Raw genomic sequence first — 20,817 nt, 5'->3', positions numbered from 1 at the left:
CTGGCACGTCCTTAAATGACCCTGGCTGTTAATAGGACGTTAAACAAAAACAAACCAAACCAAAAGTTCCTTATAATCTAATCCTGAATGTCACCTTCTTAATAAATACTGGGGTAAGTGGAAATGTCTAAGAGTGTGTGTCGTCTTTGAGTTCAAATGGTACCGTATATACGGTCGATCTTTAAGACACCTGACAATATAATTGACGGACATGCATATGTTCCTGATCAGCCTGTCGCTAAATTCCGCCTAACACTGATTTAACAAGTCGGTCTAGAGAGGCAAACAGTTTGTCCCTATTGATTTACTAGTAGCCTCTCTATATATTATGAATGAATTTTTCCCGTCTATCACGACCATGATTGTATTGCCATTCGCCTTTTAAGATATCTAATAAGAGAAAGTTTACATACAATGTATAAGGCAATCGACGAAACTTTCAAGAAGAATGAAATTCAAGATTTATCGACAGGCCGTGAGAGTTCTTCAATCTCTACATCCCATTAACTCAACTGCAGTACTATGCAGTGCAGCAGAAATAACTGCAATGTTAGAAAAAAATTCACTTGGTAATACCTCTATATTGGCTTGAGATGAAGGTCATGGGTTTCACCCCCCGATACGTTGACCCCCGATACGTTGACCCCCGATAATTGCTGATATTGGATTGGTCAGGCTGTCGTTAGTATTATGTAACCTTGTAGGGAACCAGGCTACAGTTATTATGTATGATCTTTCAGTCTAATTGCACTATAAGCCGTCGAGTGACCACATTAACAGCGAATATCATCTTCATATATATGACCTTCACAATAACAATGGCGTAATTCAACCGTAAAATAACAAACATTGAAAGGTGACAAATACCGAAAATTCAATATCAATGGCTGCTAGATTGATATTTCTGGTAAAAGTAAGAACTCCACTTAATGAGGGTCATCTGTACAGTGTGTACACCCTCTGCACCTTTGATTTTACACAGACCAAAATTTGGAACCAGACCAATGAGACTAGCCCGGACCAGACCGGACCAGGTTTTATAGTATGCCTACAGCGAGTGTGACTTTTCTGAACTAAAAGTTGTTACTGTACTGTATTGAAGCTATTAAACCCCATAGCTCCATACGATATTATAGTGTATTATATGTTATTATAATAGAATGGAAACATCTATTACTTTTCCAATTGGTCATCCTCAGAAAAAAACAACATCCTTTGATCTTTGACATTATAGTCATTTGTAAATTTAGACAATCGGCTTGACTGATAATGTCACAGATTAAGCTAACAAATCTCGTGGTCCGGGGTCTGTAACTTCCCGTAGTACATCTGTCGCCATGTATTCGTATCCGAACCAGGTTGTCTCATTTCCCTTTCTGTTGTCAGTTTATCAGTCCGACATATATATCATGACAAGTTTATATATCTCCACCATAACGGTGTACTATATAACTAGTATAGTAGTTTTTCTGGCACAGAAGTAAGAGTGTGCATTCCTTGGTGCGGTTAGTGAGTCATCGGCCTTCGTTTGCGTCTAACCGCGACCCGGATGAGTTATACATACAAGTAAACAGTGCATCACAATTTCATAAAAATGGTTTTGTGGTTAGCCAACCACTCGACGTCTTTTTGCTTAGTTTAACGTAAATTGCATTCCTGGTTGAGTAACCTGTGCGTAAACAAGTTTGTTTGTAAAGTGTTTGTACTACTCCCGTAGAACGTTTATCGTTTCTACATGCTTATTCATGTTTAAGGTTGTGAATATTGATTCGTACATCAGACATTCGTACACCTTCATATGCTTAGAGACATACTAGTTTATGAGTGTGTATTGACGTAAACATACGAAATGTTTTATTTGGTCCAAATGTCGAAGCCAGTTGGGGTCATGAAAAATCTTCGTGATATCCCGGGTATAAGAATTAACTAAGTCTATTATAAATATTGTTTTAATGTCGTTTTATTAAGTTTTAGTTCGAGTTAAACCGAGTCTTCGATCTACCGGTTTTGAGGCTACGAAGTTTGACTGTATGTACTTGTATCACTTTATACTTTAAAACTTGAATTCTCCTCGACCATCATATGACACTTAATTGTCTTTAAGATTTGTATATTTCTCCCCGTTTACGTTTGCTGGTTTACCCGCATTGTTTTGTATAAGGAGCATTGAGCAATTACACAGACCGTTATGCTTCAATATACATTATCAATTAACTTGGAAAGTACGTCAATGTACCACATGAACACTGAAGAGTCGATGATATTATCTGTTAAATAATAAAATAGTAGTGATATATTTACCTTTTTATATATCCGGGATAATCTCATATTAATGTGTTAATTAACTTTGAAAAATAACGAATAATATATTATCATATTGTACGGTTAATGATATATCTGTTTGATAATGAATCAGTTTACTGTACTTACCTTTATACATCATATCCTGGAGATGGTAGTTATTGTGATGCTACTTGGTGCAGTATAGTAGGTGGAGGTGAGTGGGACATGGTTGACTGACTTTTTATCTCAATGGTAGGGAAACATTTCTAAGTGAATCATACAAAGACGGTAAAGCGACAGTATATTGAGATATCAGGATGAATGGTTTATATTTTTTGAAGTGTGTGGGAGAATTATCTTAATTTTCTTTTTAAATGAGGCAAAATATTAAGCTTATCACACACTTCACTCGGCCTTTCATGTTTAACAATACATTTAAAAATGTGCATCCGTCATTCACGTCTGACTTACATAAAATTACTCGAAACTTTAGGGAATAGATTGATCGATAGTGCGTACGTATGGCATTTTATTAGCAAACCTATTACAACACTCATCACTTTTTTTTTTATCAAAACGTATATTGCTTCATCAGACATTTGCTTCAGTATCCCCAGTCTATACATGATTTTAATTAACAAAAAAATATCAGAGAAGAACTTAATGATAACCGAATTGTTGATGCTAACAAAATGTGAGCATCTATTTGGTCTCTTAGGGATATTTGAATACGGCAGTGTGGGAATGTATAAATCTAATTAACAAGTATATGTTACACAAGTTACCATTTCTTCAATCGTCTAGCAGTTTCGTTAATTCTTCCTTGATACTACCTGATCAAAGTTTCTTATACTTATTCAATGTGTAAGTAGTATTTGCCCAGCAGTGTACGTGATGAAATAGTTACCTATTTTTGCAGCAGATTACGTTTTGAAATAGTTACCTATCTGCCCAATAGAGCACATTACGTGATAAATTAGCACCCCCCCCCCCCCCCCCCCCCCCTACTATTTGCCAACTATTTACCCAGCTGAGTACGTGATGAAATAGTCCCCATTTTTCCAAGCAGAGTATTTGATCATGGGAACAGTTATCTATTTTCCCAAGCAGAGTATTCGATGAAATAATCCCCTTTTGTCCCAGCAGAGTTCGTGATGAAATAATCCCCTTTTTTCCCACCAGAGTTCGTGATGAAATAGTCCCCCTTTTTCCCACCAGAGTACTTGGTAAAGGAATAGTCCCCTATTTCCCCAGCAGAGTATGTATGATTTGCCATGCTGAGTGTGTACAAATTGTCCCCTATTTCCCCAGCAGAGTATGCTATGATTTGCCGTGCTGAGAGTGTACATTAAATTGTCCCCTGTGTGGGGGCCTCGCAGACTGTACAGATTCTGAATCATTCATTCCTGACGTCATTACTCTTGGTTGACCCAGAAAACGTATCACTGAGCGTTTCCGGGTCCTACACCAGTCTCTTGCTATTTTTAACGTTGAGCTAGCCTAATATAGCGCATTCGGAAATAGCGATTTTCTTATTAAATGAAATCAAGATCAAGTGCTACCATTACACGGCTCGGCCTGCTGTTTGACAGTGCTAGTTCGATCGACCGGCCACAGTGCAATATATATCCTATTGGAAATAGATTCTCTACCGGGAATAAACTCTGACGTAGACAGAGAGGCCCAATCAGGGAAAAATCATTAAAATAGCACTTACTCCCCCGCCACAATCGATTTATTCTTTATTTGATAGAGGTTATATAAATAATTAATGCCAAAATTGAAAAACCTATTCTAGAGGATAATTCAGGCTTACAACAAATTCGATAAGGCATTTAAAGGACTATTTCACATGACTAATTGAATATCTGTGTTTCAAAATAATACATAGGATGCCGTATTTCGATACATTTAGACTATATATAGCAGTTCGATAAAGACCTTATCGTGGGATACGGCCACGTGATAAATACGTGTAAATGCTTTACAGATTATTGATACAGTCGCCAGTTATAACACAACATCAGCTGAATATAGAAAAATCATGTTAACTTGGTAGCATATATATACACGTATCTTCAGGATTACCTTTAATATCTGTTTCTGTTTATATTTAGAACCATTTAGTTAATTATTTTCACTATGTAACCATCATTAAATATATGTTTATAGCCGATCCCCCAATGATTCCAGTTGCACACATATATATAGTGTAGCTATAATAGTCGTTTGTGATAATCTCCTTCTCGCAATTAGAGTACTGGTAATGTCATACATATATATAATAAAAGTATGGTTCTTAATACCCTCCTCTATAGTGTCATTCTAAGGTAAGACATCAAATATGACGAACATTTTTTCCTTTGTAGTTTTATTATATGTTTACAGTGTCGCTGTTGGATACACATTTACTCTCTTATTTGTTAGATTAATATGATTTCATAACGCATGTGATATAATTAGTCAAAACTGTAATGTAACGTCATAAAACCATCAACATACAGGAGTCGTTTTAAATGGTGTCAACGCTACAACTACCAGAGAATACCGACAGAAAATCGTGATCTCTATCAAAATCGACAAATCTAGGAGGAAATATGGACCATTTCTAGATCAGTCTCGAGTTCCTTAAAAGTCCAAAGATAACAGGATCGCGTGCTCTTTGTTATTAATACAATGACAATAGTTAAGACGTAGAAGACATATCGGTAAGATTTCCCTGTACAGAGAGTTAATTCCTCAAACTCAAAGGACACAAACAATGGATATTAGTTGTGTAGTATTGCTAAGCTCAGTTAAGGTAATGTAATGCTTTAACACGTATGATGCACTTTCAGTTATTGACTTTGTGTTTTCCTGCATCATTGTTCTATAATTTTATTAATTAGTATAGACTAATATTACGGCATAAAATTTCATTATATCTATGTTATATTTCCATCTGAATTGCAGATAAAGTACATTGCATTAGTTTAAATTGTTCCAGATACATATATTTCAATGTAGATTATAACAATTTTACTTATCTGATATATATTTATTACTTAGACCTTGAAGCATGCTTATCAGCCATGTCAGCTTAGTGGGACGTCCAAGAAAATTTTGACTAAATTTATTTTCATATCTGTATAATACGGAAGACTTTGGAACTTTTTTGCGACAATATTATATACAATCTTTAATAAAATAGTCTAAGCAGATTCAAATAAAACAAAACAATATTTAAAAAAAATGATTATATCTTAAGCTAACAATGCTGATCTAGATTTGAGCTAGTAATAGATGCATTGTGCGTAATGTACTTTACCTTAATGTTTCTCATAGTCAATTTCCTGTTTTGAAAGCAACTGACATCTACTAGTATAAGATATATGCACTTCCCTTGTCAGCTGTATAAGTTGTACTGAACAAGGACACCGGTATAGTTGGCACAGACAGCAACAATAGTAGCATACATCTTAATCGTCTGAATAAAAATGATCAAAAGAATATTTACATCTGATATGATTTACATTATTTTGAAATCATTATAGACGTTTCTTCGATTTGTCTGTGATCAAATAATTCATGTGAGTCATTCATGTGAGTTATGGACATCCACGAAACTTGGTTCAAGTATTGCCAGCATCTAAATGTAGTAACATTCATATTATTGTGATTAGATGTTAATTTATATATTAATCAGAATAACAGGTGTTTGTTTGAATTCGTGGTGTCAATCAAGATAAAAAAATAAAAACATGACGACATCTGCCATTTCCGAAATCAACATAGCGAGATACTAAATCAATGATAGAGTCTGCCACAGTCTTGACAATAGCAAGGACAACATTTAAACTAACGTAAACGTAGGAAAGATAGTGATTTGAGAGACACCAAAACAAAAGTAGGTCATTTTAGTTCGTGAAAACTGTCAGCTGTTAATCAGACTGTTTCCTCTCTGATTTCGTCATATGTGAAAAGACTTGAATTGATAAAGGCCAACCGATCTTGGTGCAGAACAGTGTGAACCGGACTTGGCTTCTGCACAAAACATATGTGGTTGAATTAAATTCACAAATCCACCCACTACCACCCACTGTATTATGTGCCAGCCACCACAATACAAACAGCTAATGGATTGTTGACATTTTTTTTATAAACATTTGTGTGTTTTCACTTAAACGCTCTGGGCATTATCAAATATAGGTTTTTTGTATGCATAAAATTAGATGCCTTATACACTAATTAACGAGATCTTTGAATAACTAACAATATCCCAAGCATAGATAGATAGTTCCTATCCATTAAACTTGAAGTATGATAATATTATGTGTTTCGTCATGAATACAGCCATGTGCCTTAGGATAAATTTTGCTGACCTCAGCAGAACGTTATTGCGCTAAATCGTTCAGATAAGATCGATTTTCTGAAAACATGCATACACCACGTATTGTTAAGGGTTCGCAATGGAAAAGCACTATAGTGCAGCAACAAGATGCTGTTATAAAATGTGGGTCTTCAGTAGAAGGACGCCATGATATAAATAGTGCTAACTACAGCAGAAAAGTATGTCAATTTCTAACATCGATTTTTTTTAACGAACGAGATTTTGAAGCCTAGCAGTACAGCTTTCCCAGTCCAGTGTCTCCTTTAGGTTCACACACCAAGCGTCTTCAGATTTCCACATGTAATTTCTTCTCTCTATCTAATCATCTGAAATAATCCACAGGGTTTAATGATGAAAGTAATTTTCACTCAAACATCTGAAGATAGAGGTCACATAATGCACAATATACAGCATTTGGACAGATTCTTGTCCACTTCACTCCTTAGTCAGAATTGTCTCGCCGTCTCTCCTCTACCAGTATTCAATCATCCTAAGTCAGAAACTGTCTCTCCGATTCTCCTCTATCAGTATTCAATCACCCTAAGTCAGAAACTGTCTCTCCGATTCTCCTCTATCAGTATTCAATCACCCTAAGTCACAAACCGTTTCTCCGTTGTCTCTTCTCTACCAGGTTTCAATCAGTCTTATAAACTATGTCTCCGTCGCTCTTCTAACAGTTTCCCATCATCATATGCTAGTTGTTTTTTCTCTCTCTCTTTTGCTCGTCTCTTCATTAAAGGGAACTGTTTCTATCGTTCAATTAGCTTTTCGTTTGTATTCTTCCTTCCAATGTCAACCAATCATGTTGATGGCCCCATAGTCCAGCTCAACTGATAGACAGATACTGGAGTCTGTGAAATTCTTGTATACTTGTAACCAAATTTCCCTTCAAAACACGTAAGTGTCTAGAATGCGGAAGTGAGGATTGGGAATCACGTCGGAAGTAGAGAGAAATGTATAAGTTGATTTGTTTATGGTTGTCTCCTTAGCCATATCGTATTTAAAAGTGATGTAGTGACAGGTATTAAAGGAATCATCAGGTTTCCTCGAATCGTTGACTAACACGTATGGATTTTCCACAAAGCAAACCCTAATATCAGTATAATGTTAATGTGTGTTCCGCGAACTGTCATGGTTTGTTTAAGTTGCCTATTTATTTAACTACAACAGAGAAAGATACGTCCCTATGTGAACAATGGATAATACGTGTTGGGTTAATTACAATAGGTAAACGGATGCATATACAATGTAAACTCTGTGATCTGAATGGACAAACAGTTTCTAGAACTTGGAATAACTTTTCTTTTTAAACTCCACCTCCACGGAAAGAGGAGTAATATGATATTAGGGGGAATAGATACATAAAACTCCATGGTAGTGAGAGAGAGAGGAATCAGGAGTAAAGTCCTGTAGGAATGTCCTGTTGTACTTGTCAGAAGTTACCAGAAATAATGGATCATTGTACTGAACACAGAAGATAGACTTAATATCATGTTATATATGTTCATCTTTGTCCTCTAGAATCAGCTGTGCGATATAGTTTATTTCAATGGTTGCTATAAATATTTTTTTCTTTATTCATGTCTAAGATTTGAATTGGTTGGGTATCATTTGTATACTTAAAGGAAAAAGAAAATTAAAAATTGACCGGTTTACAGGAAATAACAAGGTGTTATGGAATTGAATAACTGTGTAATTGACAGATAGAAAATCACTCTGTAATCTGTGAAAAGTTCATTCATGTACATTTCGTAGCCTCGTCAAATTTCAGGTTTATATGAGCTCTCTCCGATAGAACATTTATGGGACGAGTTGGACAGGTCAAGATGTAGGCCGAACCCTCCAGTTAACGTCGCTCAGTTGACATTGGCGTTGGATGAGAAATGGAACCGTATACCAATAAAGAGGATCAATATCCTGATTAATTCAATGAACAAAACAATCTGTACAACCACTGCAGCACATGGTATACGTAATATTGTTAGGCCCAGAGGACTTGTCATTTTGAGAGGGTTACCCTTTCATCAACTTAATATATATATATATAAGTTCCTACTATTTTTTCCGGGTCCTATTCTTTCGTACTGTACTATGTGTTGTTATTAAGTTAATGTTAAATTATGAATGAAATAAAATTGATATAAAATTGAAATTTTCACAGATGACAGAGTGCTTCCCTATCTTTCAATAAGACCATTTTTATATTTTATAGCACTTTTTGTTTAAGTTCAACATAAACCGGACAAATTATAATTGCATTTCTTTTTTCTGTCACTATCCAATCATTATTGTATATCACTATATAATCATTATTGTATATCCCTATATAATCATTATAGTATAACATCATAACTCATTATTGTATATCACTATAAAATCATTATTGTATACTAAATAATAACAGTAATTTTTTCCGTGTTAATAAAAGATACATACCTTATATGATTTTCAATACGTTTAATCGAACGTTTTCCTTTCCTTATTTACATTTAAATTTGTGTTTTAAAGTTTAAAACAGATTCGTATCCACCCCAGTAACCCCGAGTCAAGTGTATTTGAGATTGTGAACGCCTGACAGTATTCATCCTATGATTTTTTCATAATGATTTAAACTAAAATAAAATTCGATCTCTCTTGTCTTTTGTTATTTACAAATGGTGAGTAGTACATAACATATGTTATTGTTGGTGTTCGTCTGGATTGATATCACATTGACAATGTTCCATTTAAGTATACCTTATGCACTTTTATTTGGTTATTAATATGACGGAACTCGTCGTCTGTCCCATAATGGTGTCGAGCCGTCTGGTGATTTGTCGCAGTTTTGTGTAAAGGAAGCCGGCCTCGTCTGTCAATCATTATTATTTCATATTTTAGGACCATGTTCAATTTACAAATCGCATGCGTATATTAAAAAGGTCCCACTAGAAGTTTCTCTTCGTGTGTAGAATGCTAAGTTGTTAACTTACAACTTCATTAGAAGTATAGTCTGAACTCATCGCATGATACACTGATCATTTTAAATCACTTTGTAAAATTATTTTGAATGCAGGTCAGTGGTTTATACTTGTGTAGTCATGGTCATATGTAAATTGCTCGTCACATTGGCCTCAGTTGAGACTCGTCAAAGACAACAGATCAATCAAAGTCACAAATAAGTTTTTTTAAAGTTTTATTTCACCTCCGAACATCCATACTTGGCAAATGTTGCCATACATTTACTCTTAACCAGCAAGATCAACTCTTTCAGAATGACAACATAAGGAAATAGATTTGAAAATATATAGCTATTTTGTGATATTTTATAGAAGGCGATATCATAACAGGATGAGATAATATTTAATACTAACAGGGAAAATGTTGAACAAAATTCAACCACACACATTATGTGCATCATACAGTAATCATAGTAACAAGTTGAACGATTATTTTCACAACACTGACAACGGGCTTGGGAAGAGAACAACGGAATAACAACGCACTTCCCAAGTTTTAACAAATTAAAGACTCGAACACACAATATTTAAAATATTGAAAGAATAATAAAACATATAATAACCATCAATTAAACGACTCATTAATTAATCAATTAAAAGATTTAAATAGATAAAAACGCTCAACGTTGGGATAGAAATAGTTCAAGTTGAAAAAGGGGAAACGAAAATTTAGATAAATTGTTTTTTGGTTTCTGAAACCGATAATTACATGAACAGACATATTAGGTACTAGTAGTTATATATTATACGAAGGTAGAAAAATAAGTTATGCTTTAATTTGAATATGCTTCTTACATAATAATTTTTCTTTCAAATAAGCACTTTCAGAATCACATACATCCGGAAATCCCCTTTATATTGCCTGGGGTTTAGCCATTCGGAATCCTCTTGCCTCTTCATCTTTTAAAGTATAAGGGGCACATAGAGATATATAACGTGTGAGTTCGCTCTCAGCGGGAAGGTAAAATGAAATTTTCATTGTAAGCTTTAGGGAATATTTCAGATCTAACATCATATTAAAGTAACATACATCAAGCACTAAATGACAAAAACAAACTGCTGCCAGTGACAAACTCAAATTAGATGAAACAAATGATATACTGTGACTGATTCATGAGACGATGAATGCAACGAACATTGTTCGAATGGAAAGTGAATGATTAAAAATCAATAACAATATTTAAACAACAACAAGAAAGGAAACTTCATATTTTTTCTCTTAATTGTTATAATTAAGAAATATTTAACATTATAATTAAAATTTTAAACTGTTAATAATTAGCAACTGAAACAATTGACTTTAAAGCAATCTACATATATAACGCTGATCATTGCACAATATGGATCTAGCACCAAGAAAAGTCACGGCCAGGACTAGACATTTTGTTAGATTTTTTTGCCATTTTTTGCGAAAGACGTCTTTATCGAAATCGACAGCTACGTCTACATTTGTAATCGAATAGTAATGCCTGAAAAATCTTAAGAAAACCTTGATTGGTCGTACACTTTTGCAGTCTTACACCCATAGTGTATCATCACATAGATATATACTCTATATATCTACTCAATACATATTCTGTACATACCGCAAATCGGACCAAGGAAAGACAATGATATTAAAGCATTTGATCTATATAACAATTTTCACCGGATTCCCTGATACCGATCAACACACAATAATAAACTGATTTAAAGATAAACTCTCTAATTGAGCATAAGACATCTGAGTTATATTAATATTGTTCGTCTCTTTGGAACATGTATATTCCACGTGTTTCGTAGCTTGTTTGAATGAATGAAATGATGAATGAATGTTTGTAAGTCTTTGGATCACAAAATGTCAACTGCCTCGCTTTTAAATTGTTTATAACGAGGATGTTGTCACTATGAGCGGAAGTGACGTACTAGGCCCGCTAGTACAGTTCGATACGAGACCTTCCGTCATAGCACCAGAAGATGTTGGAAGAGATGAGGTTGTCGCTATAATTTTTGCTTCTTTCTTCATCTTTTGTTTCAAATGCACTTTAGCGTGACGTTTCTTTTCGTCACTTCTCGCAAACTTGCGTCCACAAACATCGCATGAAAAAGGCTTTTCTCCGGTATGCGTGCGTACGTGTGTAGTCAAATGGTCACTTCGACTGAACGATCGCATGCATATCCGGCAGTGAAAAGGCTTCTGTCCAGTGTGAATGCGTATGTGACGCGTAAGTTCGTCGCTTCGTGAGAACCTCCTGTCACAGTTCTCGACTGGGCAAGCATATGGCCTCTCATGGGGAGGAGTTTTACTAGGCCGATTGGGGTATTTTCTTGGCTTCAATGGAATCAACTTCAATGAACCCTGTTGATAAGGCGTGTTGAGCACAGCCGGTAAAGATGGGGTCGGGGAAACTGAAGTTGAAGGAGAAGCAAAGTCTGTTTGTGAAGTTGTCATCATAAAGTCACTTGGCAAGTCTGATAATGGCTCCGATTTTATGGGTACTTGTTGGAACCCAGCTTGTGTGAAGCCGGTTACACCATGTGAAGATACTTGACCAAGAGCAGAAAAGTCAGGCAATTGAGTCTGTGGCTGATTTGTGTTTATTTGTTGTGGTTGTTGTTGCTGCTGTTGTTGTTGCTGTTGTTGTTGTTGTTGCTGGGGAGAATTTTGAACTGTCCATTTGAATTCGGCATTCATGTTAATGTCTTTTGAATTGAGGTCCTCTGTAAAATGCAGTACGGTCTGTGGTATGCTTTGAGTGGCATTTGCAGACATTGTTGTAGACACAGGGTAGTTGAGTTGCTGCTGTGCACAAGAGTTAAATACAGGCTGCTGTTTCATTGGTATATTGTCATATGACGTCATCGCCGGGCGAGATGAGTAAGGCGGTGGTGGTGTTGAAAAGTTCAGACTGGACGTATCAACGGCAGATAGCGTTTCGCAAATGTGTGTTTCGGGTGAACTCTCAGTGGAGCTAACTGGGGATCCGAAACCTGTCGAGTATGTGTCAGTTTGATCCATCATCAGGTCGGCGGGTGTTGGAGACCCGGCGTGTGAGTGGTGGGAAGGAGTTGAGGGGGTCGGGCTAAACGATGGTGGTGGGCCCTGGTGGCATTGAGCATTAGAGATGATGGGGTAATCTTGACCGGCTCCCATTCCCTGTGGGACTCCGGTCGCTACCTGGGCTTGTATTCCTTGTGTAGCCTGCGTCAGAATACTGAAGAGAGGAGAGAGGGGCGTGAAGATGCTAGGAGTAATCCCCTGGGGTAGGGCGTCACTACTGCTAGATGTAGGTGTGACGGATGTGGTGACCAGAGTACCCTTGTATTGTATCCGGTGGGTGAGATTACTAGAGAAATTTGCTTGGTCATCCTGCTGTACTGGAATCTGATTCTTAGCAAAAATGCCATCCTTCTCCGGTATGGTGATCTGGGCTTCGATGTTAGCTGAAAAGACATAAATAAAGCAACGATAAGTCAAACAACTAATTTAAATCATATTCTATAAGAAAAAAATATGTTACTTAATAATAACTTATGTTGCCATTATATTTTTTTCTATTATATTCTAATATATGTACGTTTCAGATTAATATATCAGAAAATAAATAAAGTATTAAACAAATAAATCCATCGATAAACAATTGGCTAATAATAAATAAATAAATAAATAAATAAATAGACACAATTTATAACAAAGTACATAACGAAGAATATTGATATTAAATAAAAATAAATAAAATAAAATACAAAATAAAAACATCCAAAAATTAATTTAAAACAAAGCAATAAATAAATGTTTATTTATTTGACCTATTTAATATAAGGTATAGTGTTTTTATAAATACAAGTCTGATATAAAGTAAAAAAATCTATATATGTCTGATTAAAATAATTTATTCAAAGTTCGTGAACAACTGTCTATTATATTTGAATAATTAATATATGAAAATTAGACGGGATCAATTCGCATCTGATACCTGTTATATACGAGGACAATGTCCATAATTGCTCGGGTCGTGTATTACGCACGAGGCTCCTCGAGACTGATCTATGACGTACGTTTGTAATGGATAGTTATCTCTGATTGCGGCTATTTATAAATAAGCCCCGCCCCTTTATGTGTTCGCTAGCCGAATCCGTGGGTGTTGAAACGTAAACATTGATTCCACATGGTTCCACGGATGTATACCAACCCCATGTATACTAAAGGTATTGTATAAAATGATTTTTAAGTCTGTTTCATGCGAAAAACGTGAAAATATGGTTCGTATTGGTAATGAATGAATGCCGCAGTATGGCTCCGAGCCAAAGTGTTATCCGATATTCATGACGTCAATGGTGGCTGTTCAACATGAATGGGCTAAGAATAGACACTGTCTAAATACGCTATGTCGGGTTACTATGCCGCGTGAATCGATCGAAGGTTTGAATGAATTATCTGGCTGTACGAGTGAAAATTACAATTGACAATCCACAGATATATACATGAAGCATTTCTACATAACATTTAAGTAAAATAATAAACATATCTTATAAGTATATGACAGTAAACGAGCGTAGTAGTAGCTGTATTTACGACAGATTGGGTAACAGCTGATCATTCACCACGATTAAATCATAATACATACCGGTAGCTGTGATGGGTACAGGGCCCAATGGATCACATCCAAAGAATGTTACATCCGAGTTACTTGTAACAGGTGTATTGAGACAATCATCGAATGATTCCGAGGGAAGACGACTCCCCCCAAACGCTGAAGTGTCAAAACACAGGTTTGCTAGACTCATTTGGTCTGCTAGGGCTACCTGTGACAGTGTGTCCAAACCGTCCATAATCATTGTTTACTGATGACACTGTCCGTGTATAACGAATGTCCGATATTCCAATGATGTGTTAACACTATCCGACTACGGAGAGCTTAATAGTATCGTTGCTAAAATCATCTACACACCAGCATTGATCCTCGACTCGGCAAACTCTGAATGAACTTCACACCGGATCGTATTTATGAATGAAACCGTTTACGCTAGACTTCCCATATATGGAACACCACGTGATCTAGCACATATACTAGAGCCAATCACGGCACACGGAAGACTCGTTGCCGGGCAGCGTCTCCATGGCTCCCACTAACGTCAATGCCTACGTCAATCATAAATAATAGATAACCTTTACTATCAAATTTTACTACAAACTAGTAGGTCAGGCTAATTTATGGCTAAATTAACGATTGTTCAAAAACAACATTTTCGTGCTGTGTAGAACCTATACATACACAGAAGCTTGTCTAAAAATTTTCACGAATCATTTTGTCTTTACAGAGAAAACCTTCGTAGTAGATTGATGAATGGAGTGTGTGAATGGATTTCATAGTAGTAACCTTTGCCCTTCCGAGTCCACAATTGCCTTATATGGAGTAGAAGGACAAATTCCGCGTGCTGACGTCAGAATCGTTATAGGAAGCTAGTTTGCCTTATATGGAATTACGATCGTGTATCTCCGGTAATTGTCGTGTTGAAGAAAACGGAAACACGTTTGCCATATTAGGAATTTTTCGTGTTGGCGGAGTTTTACGAAGTTTCTAGTGGCTGTCCGGAGTTAAATTAGAATCATGACGTACATTGCCGTTCGAGCTGTTTAGATTTGGAGCTATTTCGGGCGATAGCCGAGTAAATGTAGCTGAGCGCAGACACAAAAGGAATCAATTTAACAATGAGAAGTTCGTATATGTATCGAAGTGGCCAAATTTATATCAGAATGACCCATACATAGAACGCTGGTATTGATCTTTGGATAGGAGCTTTGGTGCAGAGGCCTCAGGCGGGGTTTACAGTAACGAGATTTAACGTTCGGTATCGTGTATATCACGGACTTACATCTAATTTAAGCCCGCGTGCATAGTAATGGAAAATATTTATTTGATTTCTTGGTTTTATGATGATATATACTCGGAATATCACGACTCACATATTTCATACTTAAAGTATAAAATTGTTAGAAAAAGTGGCATGTAACAAACTTAATAAAAATCACAATTTTCATATGATATGTTATGTGTTGTGTCACATTCATTTTAAAACATATTAAGATTTTTTAAGTCAAAAAATATAATCTTTGAATTTCTAAATAAGGGAATAAATTAAATGTATTCGTTTATCTCTCTTTTTTTCTCTCTTTCTCTCTCTCTTTCTCTCTCTTTACAGATACAGATTTCATTAATTTGGATTAAGATTCCCCCGGAATCGCCCGAGCTCTTGCTTTGAGCACGACCAGAAAGGGGACATGGATCTTCTTTGTAAAGCCCCCAAACATTCTGTAGATAAGCAGGGTAAGTAGGTCGGCTGTCATTAAACGTATATATATACAATAGGCCAAGTTATATGGGATATTGCCAATTGTCAGCTTGAGATATACCGGTATATGTATGACTGCTCGGGGCTATACGCAAACACGCCAGGCCAAAGCTTACAGGTAATAAACCGACCTAACATTGTTTTCTATAGCCGTTCTAGCTCTCTGGTGACCTATTGGTGGAAACTACATGCACAAGACTAGTGTTAATGTCATATCGCACTAAACAGTTCGTAGAACTAAGACGTCTACCGACCAGATGAAAACTTTATATGTTAAATACTGGTTAAAACTTTTGTTCCATGAAAAATTATGTAGAATTGAAATTCATACCAAAATAAAATGATCATTAATTTCTTTCAGTATTGCTGACTGTAACGAAGCATTAACTATTTATTTATTTATCTATATACTTATTTATTTATTTATATCTATTCATATTTATTTATTTATCTATATACTTATTTATTTATTTATTTATATCTATTCATATTTATTTATTTATCTATATATTTATTTATATCTATTCATATTTATTTATTTATCTATCTATATACTTATTTATTTATTCATATTTATTTATTTATTTATTTATTTACATGTAGTTTTCTCAACATTATGATGAAACACACACCCTTACATACAATGTACATTGTACAATTAAGCTAGCTGGTGAAAAAAAATAGCTATTTTTCTTAATTTCTCCTTTCTTTTGACGTAATTAGTTGAAGAAATATCGCAGTTAGTGTTCATTGCATTCGACGGTTAGTAATATTGTTTTAAAACGTCTGTTTTATTTTTTGTTCTTGTAAATGTATGTGTGACATTTAAAACTTCCATGTAAACTGTCAGCCATACAGTACATGTGATTTAAACATATTTTACTGTACAAGATGACAAATGGGTAAGAGACAAGTTGAGATACAACATACAATCAAATTAACATAACGTTAGCTGCATTATTCGTGTACACGGAAGTAATTTTTGTAAAATAACAATAGAACTCATGTATTTTGCTTAAATCATTTTTTGAAAATTATCCGATGTGATTTAAGGAGAAATTAGATGAGAGACAGGAAGGGGGGTAGAGAGTACAGATTCGATACCGATTGTAGAGTGCGCATCACTGATCAAACATTTCATTTTAATGCGTTCTATTTGTCAGTAAAAATGGGTCACAAGATGGGTTTTTTCATAGCATTAGGTATTTATATTGATGTAACGGTGAAGAAAATATTTAACATAACAATAAAAAGGGTCATTTTAAAGGTTATTTCTCCTTAATTAATGGTTTTAGCGATATAATTTTTATTTTGTCTGATTTTGTTCCAGATTTTAAAACTTGCTGGGAATAATTTATAGAACACGCTATTATCAAAGACTTAGCTAAATATAATATATACATATTTATATAGTCATGATGCTTATATATAATTAGTACTGTAGATCAGACATGCTATATATATAAAATAGTGTGTTATCACTTAGAGGTGTAAGGGATGACACTCTAGCAATGTTAATCAGGTTTTAGAAACGATACGTTTATTTTTAGGAGTAAAATTTTGTGATTATAGCAGGCTCATCAAAAAAGTGCATCGGTGGTCCGTTAACATGAAAAAATCATGGAATTCTAGAATTAAAAATTTAAATTTGAATGATATTGTAAACTCAACGTTTTCTATCAAACACAAGATTAGACGAGTGAAAGAAAAACGGATTACTTCAGATGCTGATGATTGGTACAAATCTATATGGAATGATAGAAACAATATGAACGGTAACAAACTGAGAACTTACAGAACTTATAAATCGGAGCTATCTCCGGATCGTATATAAAACTCGTTAGGCAAAGGAGTAAACGAAGTGTACTTTTTAATTTTAGATGTGGCTCTCTACCTCTACAGTGGAAACTGGCGGATACGTTAAACCTGTGATTCCATTAGAGGATCGTCATTGATACAAATGTAAATAATTGCATAGAGGGTGAACAACACTTTTTAATTGAATGTAATGTATATTTAAGGATTGAATAATGTTATGTCAATAGGTCTTGAGACAAATTTATTATGAACTGCGAAGCAGTTCATAATAAATTTGTCTCAAGACCTATTGAGGTTTATACCCCCATACACCTCAACATAACTTTATTCAATCCTTATATTTATATTTTTTTTATATTTTGTATGATATTTTGTCTTTGACAAATAGGGACTCGTGCAAGTCTACCACGGAACTTGCCGAAATGTACGTCATCACTCTTCGTCTACATATGGTTAATACTTTCAGGATTTCTTTCGTGAACAAACTTAATAGCGAATTAAAACAAATATTAGTTTTAAAGGAATTTATTTCATATAAATATGATCACTTTTGGAAAGGAATTAAAAAAATATAGCCCAAGCTCGACAAATGTATTCCTACGCCGGACTTGATATAGTTCATTGAAAAATGACTCGAGTTAACTGTGGTAGGTTCATTGAGTCTGAATTGAGTGGAAATATAAATATAACGACATATACCTCATCATTGTTTAATGTAGCAAATAGTATAAGGCATGATTTTAGCAGTTTTGATAACACCGATAAATTTAGGTTTGTAATGTCTAACGAGGAATTACAAATTCCACTTGTGAATCATTTATATGACATGTACAGAAGACGTAGGAGTCTATGCTAATGATAATGTTAAATAGTGTCTTGTAAGCCATGTTTGGCTGAATATCACATATACATGTAACTAAATTTTCGTTAATTTAAATACATGATAATGTATGATAATAGGATAAATCATTTTTAGTTAATTAGTAATTGTATCTAGCTTAGAGTGAATTTAGCACATATCGCTGGTATGGTTCTCCCCAACCATTGGGAAACTACACTACTATATAGAACAAGAAACTTATATTTTATGCATACTTATATATATATTTATTATGGTTATTCATTTATTTTATTCAATACTACTTTAAAAGACATAATGAGTTTTTATGCAATATTTGTCTTGTAATCATTATGTATATGGTAGTACGATTTCAGAGAGTTTGGTAGGTAGGGGCTGTCCCAATCAACTCCTCTCTGGATTGGAATTTGTGATTTTGTGAATGGTTTTATTTATCTAAAAAAAAAACAACAGATTATATGAGTGTAACAGTTCTTTTTTCAGAATATCAACATTTTATATCTTATCATGGTTCAGATGATTTACCCCCGATATCAAACTATGTTTTATACTTTGTAACTATATACTTGTACAATGTAATTGTAATATATGACACTTATATAAGCAAAATTGGTTGATTGATTGATTGTATCTTAACTAATTGTATTGTAACTCTGTTAAATACTAGTGCAATGTACTGTTCTGTGAAAAAGATCCTCTCTTTAGCTCGATCGGTTGAGCGTGAGACCAGTACGCCAGAGGTCCTGTGTTCGATCCCTAGCGGAGGCAGTGATTTGAATTTAATCTAATTAATCATGAGCTCCGTTACATTATTATATAGCACAACAAACAACATACAAGACGTTATACATAGCTGGTAATCATTTATCAAATCACGATTCATTTCCAAGACAGTATACACTGTATATATAGAGACTTGGTAATTACCGTATATATCAATGCTGTCGTGCTGCGTATACTTGTACTGATTAGACAATAATATACAGTTAAAATTAAATCTTAACCTTTGGACCGACAACAAATAGTGTATATGATACATTGTGCTGGTAATTAGGCATATAACATAGTAACACAAATGACGAAGGAAGACACGTTTATGACTCGTGCCCTGATCGGGCCTCGAACTCACGATCTACGCCGCTCAGACTAAGTATCTATAGGTCCCCGACTAAATCTACAACGTTATAGGTCCCCGACTAGATATAGACCTATATATACGTCCCCTACTAGATCTACAACATTATACACTATACAGATCTATATATATACGTCCCCGACTAGATCTACAACGTTATACACTATATAGACCTATATATACGTCCTCGACTAGATCTACAATATCATACAGTATATAGACCGATATATACGTCCCCGACTAGATCTACAACATTATACACTATATAGACCTATATATACGTCCCCGACTAGATCTACAACACTATACACTATATAGACCTATATATACGTCCCCGACTAGATCTACAACACTATACACTATATAGACCTCCCCGACTAGATCTACAACATTATACACTATATAGACCTATATATACGTCCCCGACTAGATCTACAACATTATACACTATATAGACCTATATATACGTCCCCGACTAGATCTAACATTATACACTATATAGACCTATATATACGTCCCCGACTAGATCTACAACATTATACACTATATAGACCTATATATACGTCCCGACTAGATCTACAACATTATACACTATATAGACCTATATATACGTCCCCGACTAGATCTACAACATTATACACTATATAGACCTATATATACGTCCCCGACTAGATCTACAACATTATACACTATATAGACCTATATATACGTCCCCGTACTAGATCTACAACATTATACACTATATAGACCTATATATACGTCCCCGACTAGATCTACAACATTATACACTATATAGACCTATATATACGTCCCCGACTAGATCTACAACATTATACACTATATAGACCTATATATACGTCCCCGACTAGATCTACAACATTATACACTATATAGACCTATATATACGTCCCCGACTAGATCTACAACATTATACACTATATAGACCTATATATACGTCCCCGACTAGATCTACAACATTATACACTATATAGACCTATATATACGTCCCCGACTAGATCTACAA

At 34.9% G+C, this 20,817-nt stretch overlaps 1 protein-coding gene and 1 long non-coding RNA gene across 2 annotated transcripts; one reads left to right on the top strand and one right to left on the bottom strand.

Moving 5' to 3' along the window:
• Positions 1–9,807: 9,807 nt before the first annotated feature.
• LOC117339133 (early growth response protein 1-A-like) lies at positions 9,808–14,603 on the bottom strand. Its single transcript, XM_033900547.1, has 2 exons — positions 14,256–14,603; positions 9,808–13,071 (listed from the first exon to the last, which is right to left on the bottom strand). The coding sequence occupies exons 1-2, from the start codon at positions 14,464–14,466 to the stop codon at positions 11,513–11,515; spliced, it is 1,770 nt and encodes a 589-aa protein (XP_033756438.1). The 5' UTR covers positions 14,467–14,603; the 3' UTR covers positions 9,808–11,512.
• LOC117339135 lies at positions 13,494–18,078 on the top strand. Its single transcript, XR_004535093.1, has 3 exons — positions 13,494–13,836; positions 14,950–15,956; positions 17,862–18,078. It is a non-coding gene; the product is annotated as an uncharacterized LOC117339135 (long non-coding RNA).
• The last annotated feature ends 2,739 nt before the right edge of the window (positions 18,079–20,817 follow it).

This window comes from Pecten maximus, chromosome 12 (genome assembly GCF_902652985.1).
Source record: "Pecten maximus chromosome 12, xPecMax1.1, whole genome shotgun sequence".
In the NCBI taxonomy this organism is placed as follows: Eukaryota; Metazoa; Mollusca; class Bivalvia; order Pectinida; family Pectinidae; genus Pecten; species Pecten maximus.
This window is presented reverse-complemented; position numbering and strand designations above follow the sequence as displayed.

What these genes read in the sequence shown, in the direction of transcription:
- LOC117339133 (XM_033900547.1), bottom strand. Translation starts at nt 14,466, where the DNA reads ATGATTATGGACGGTTTGGACACACTGTCACAGGTAGCCCTAGCAGAC. An exon ending in TGTACCCATCACAGCTACCG is followed by an intron (nt 13,072 to 14,255) that starts GTATGTATTATG and finishes ATGTCTTTTCAG; the next exon opens with CTAACATCGAAGCCCAGATC.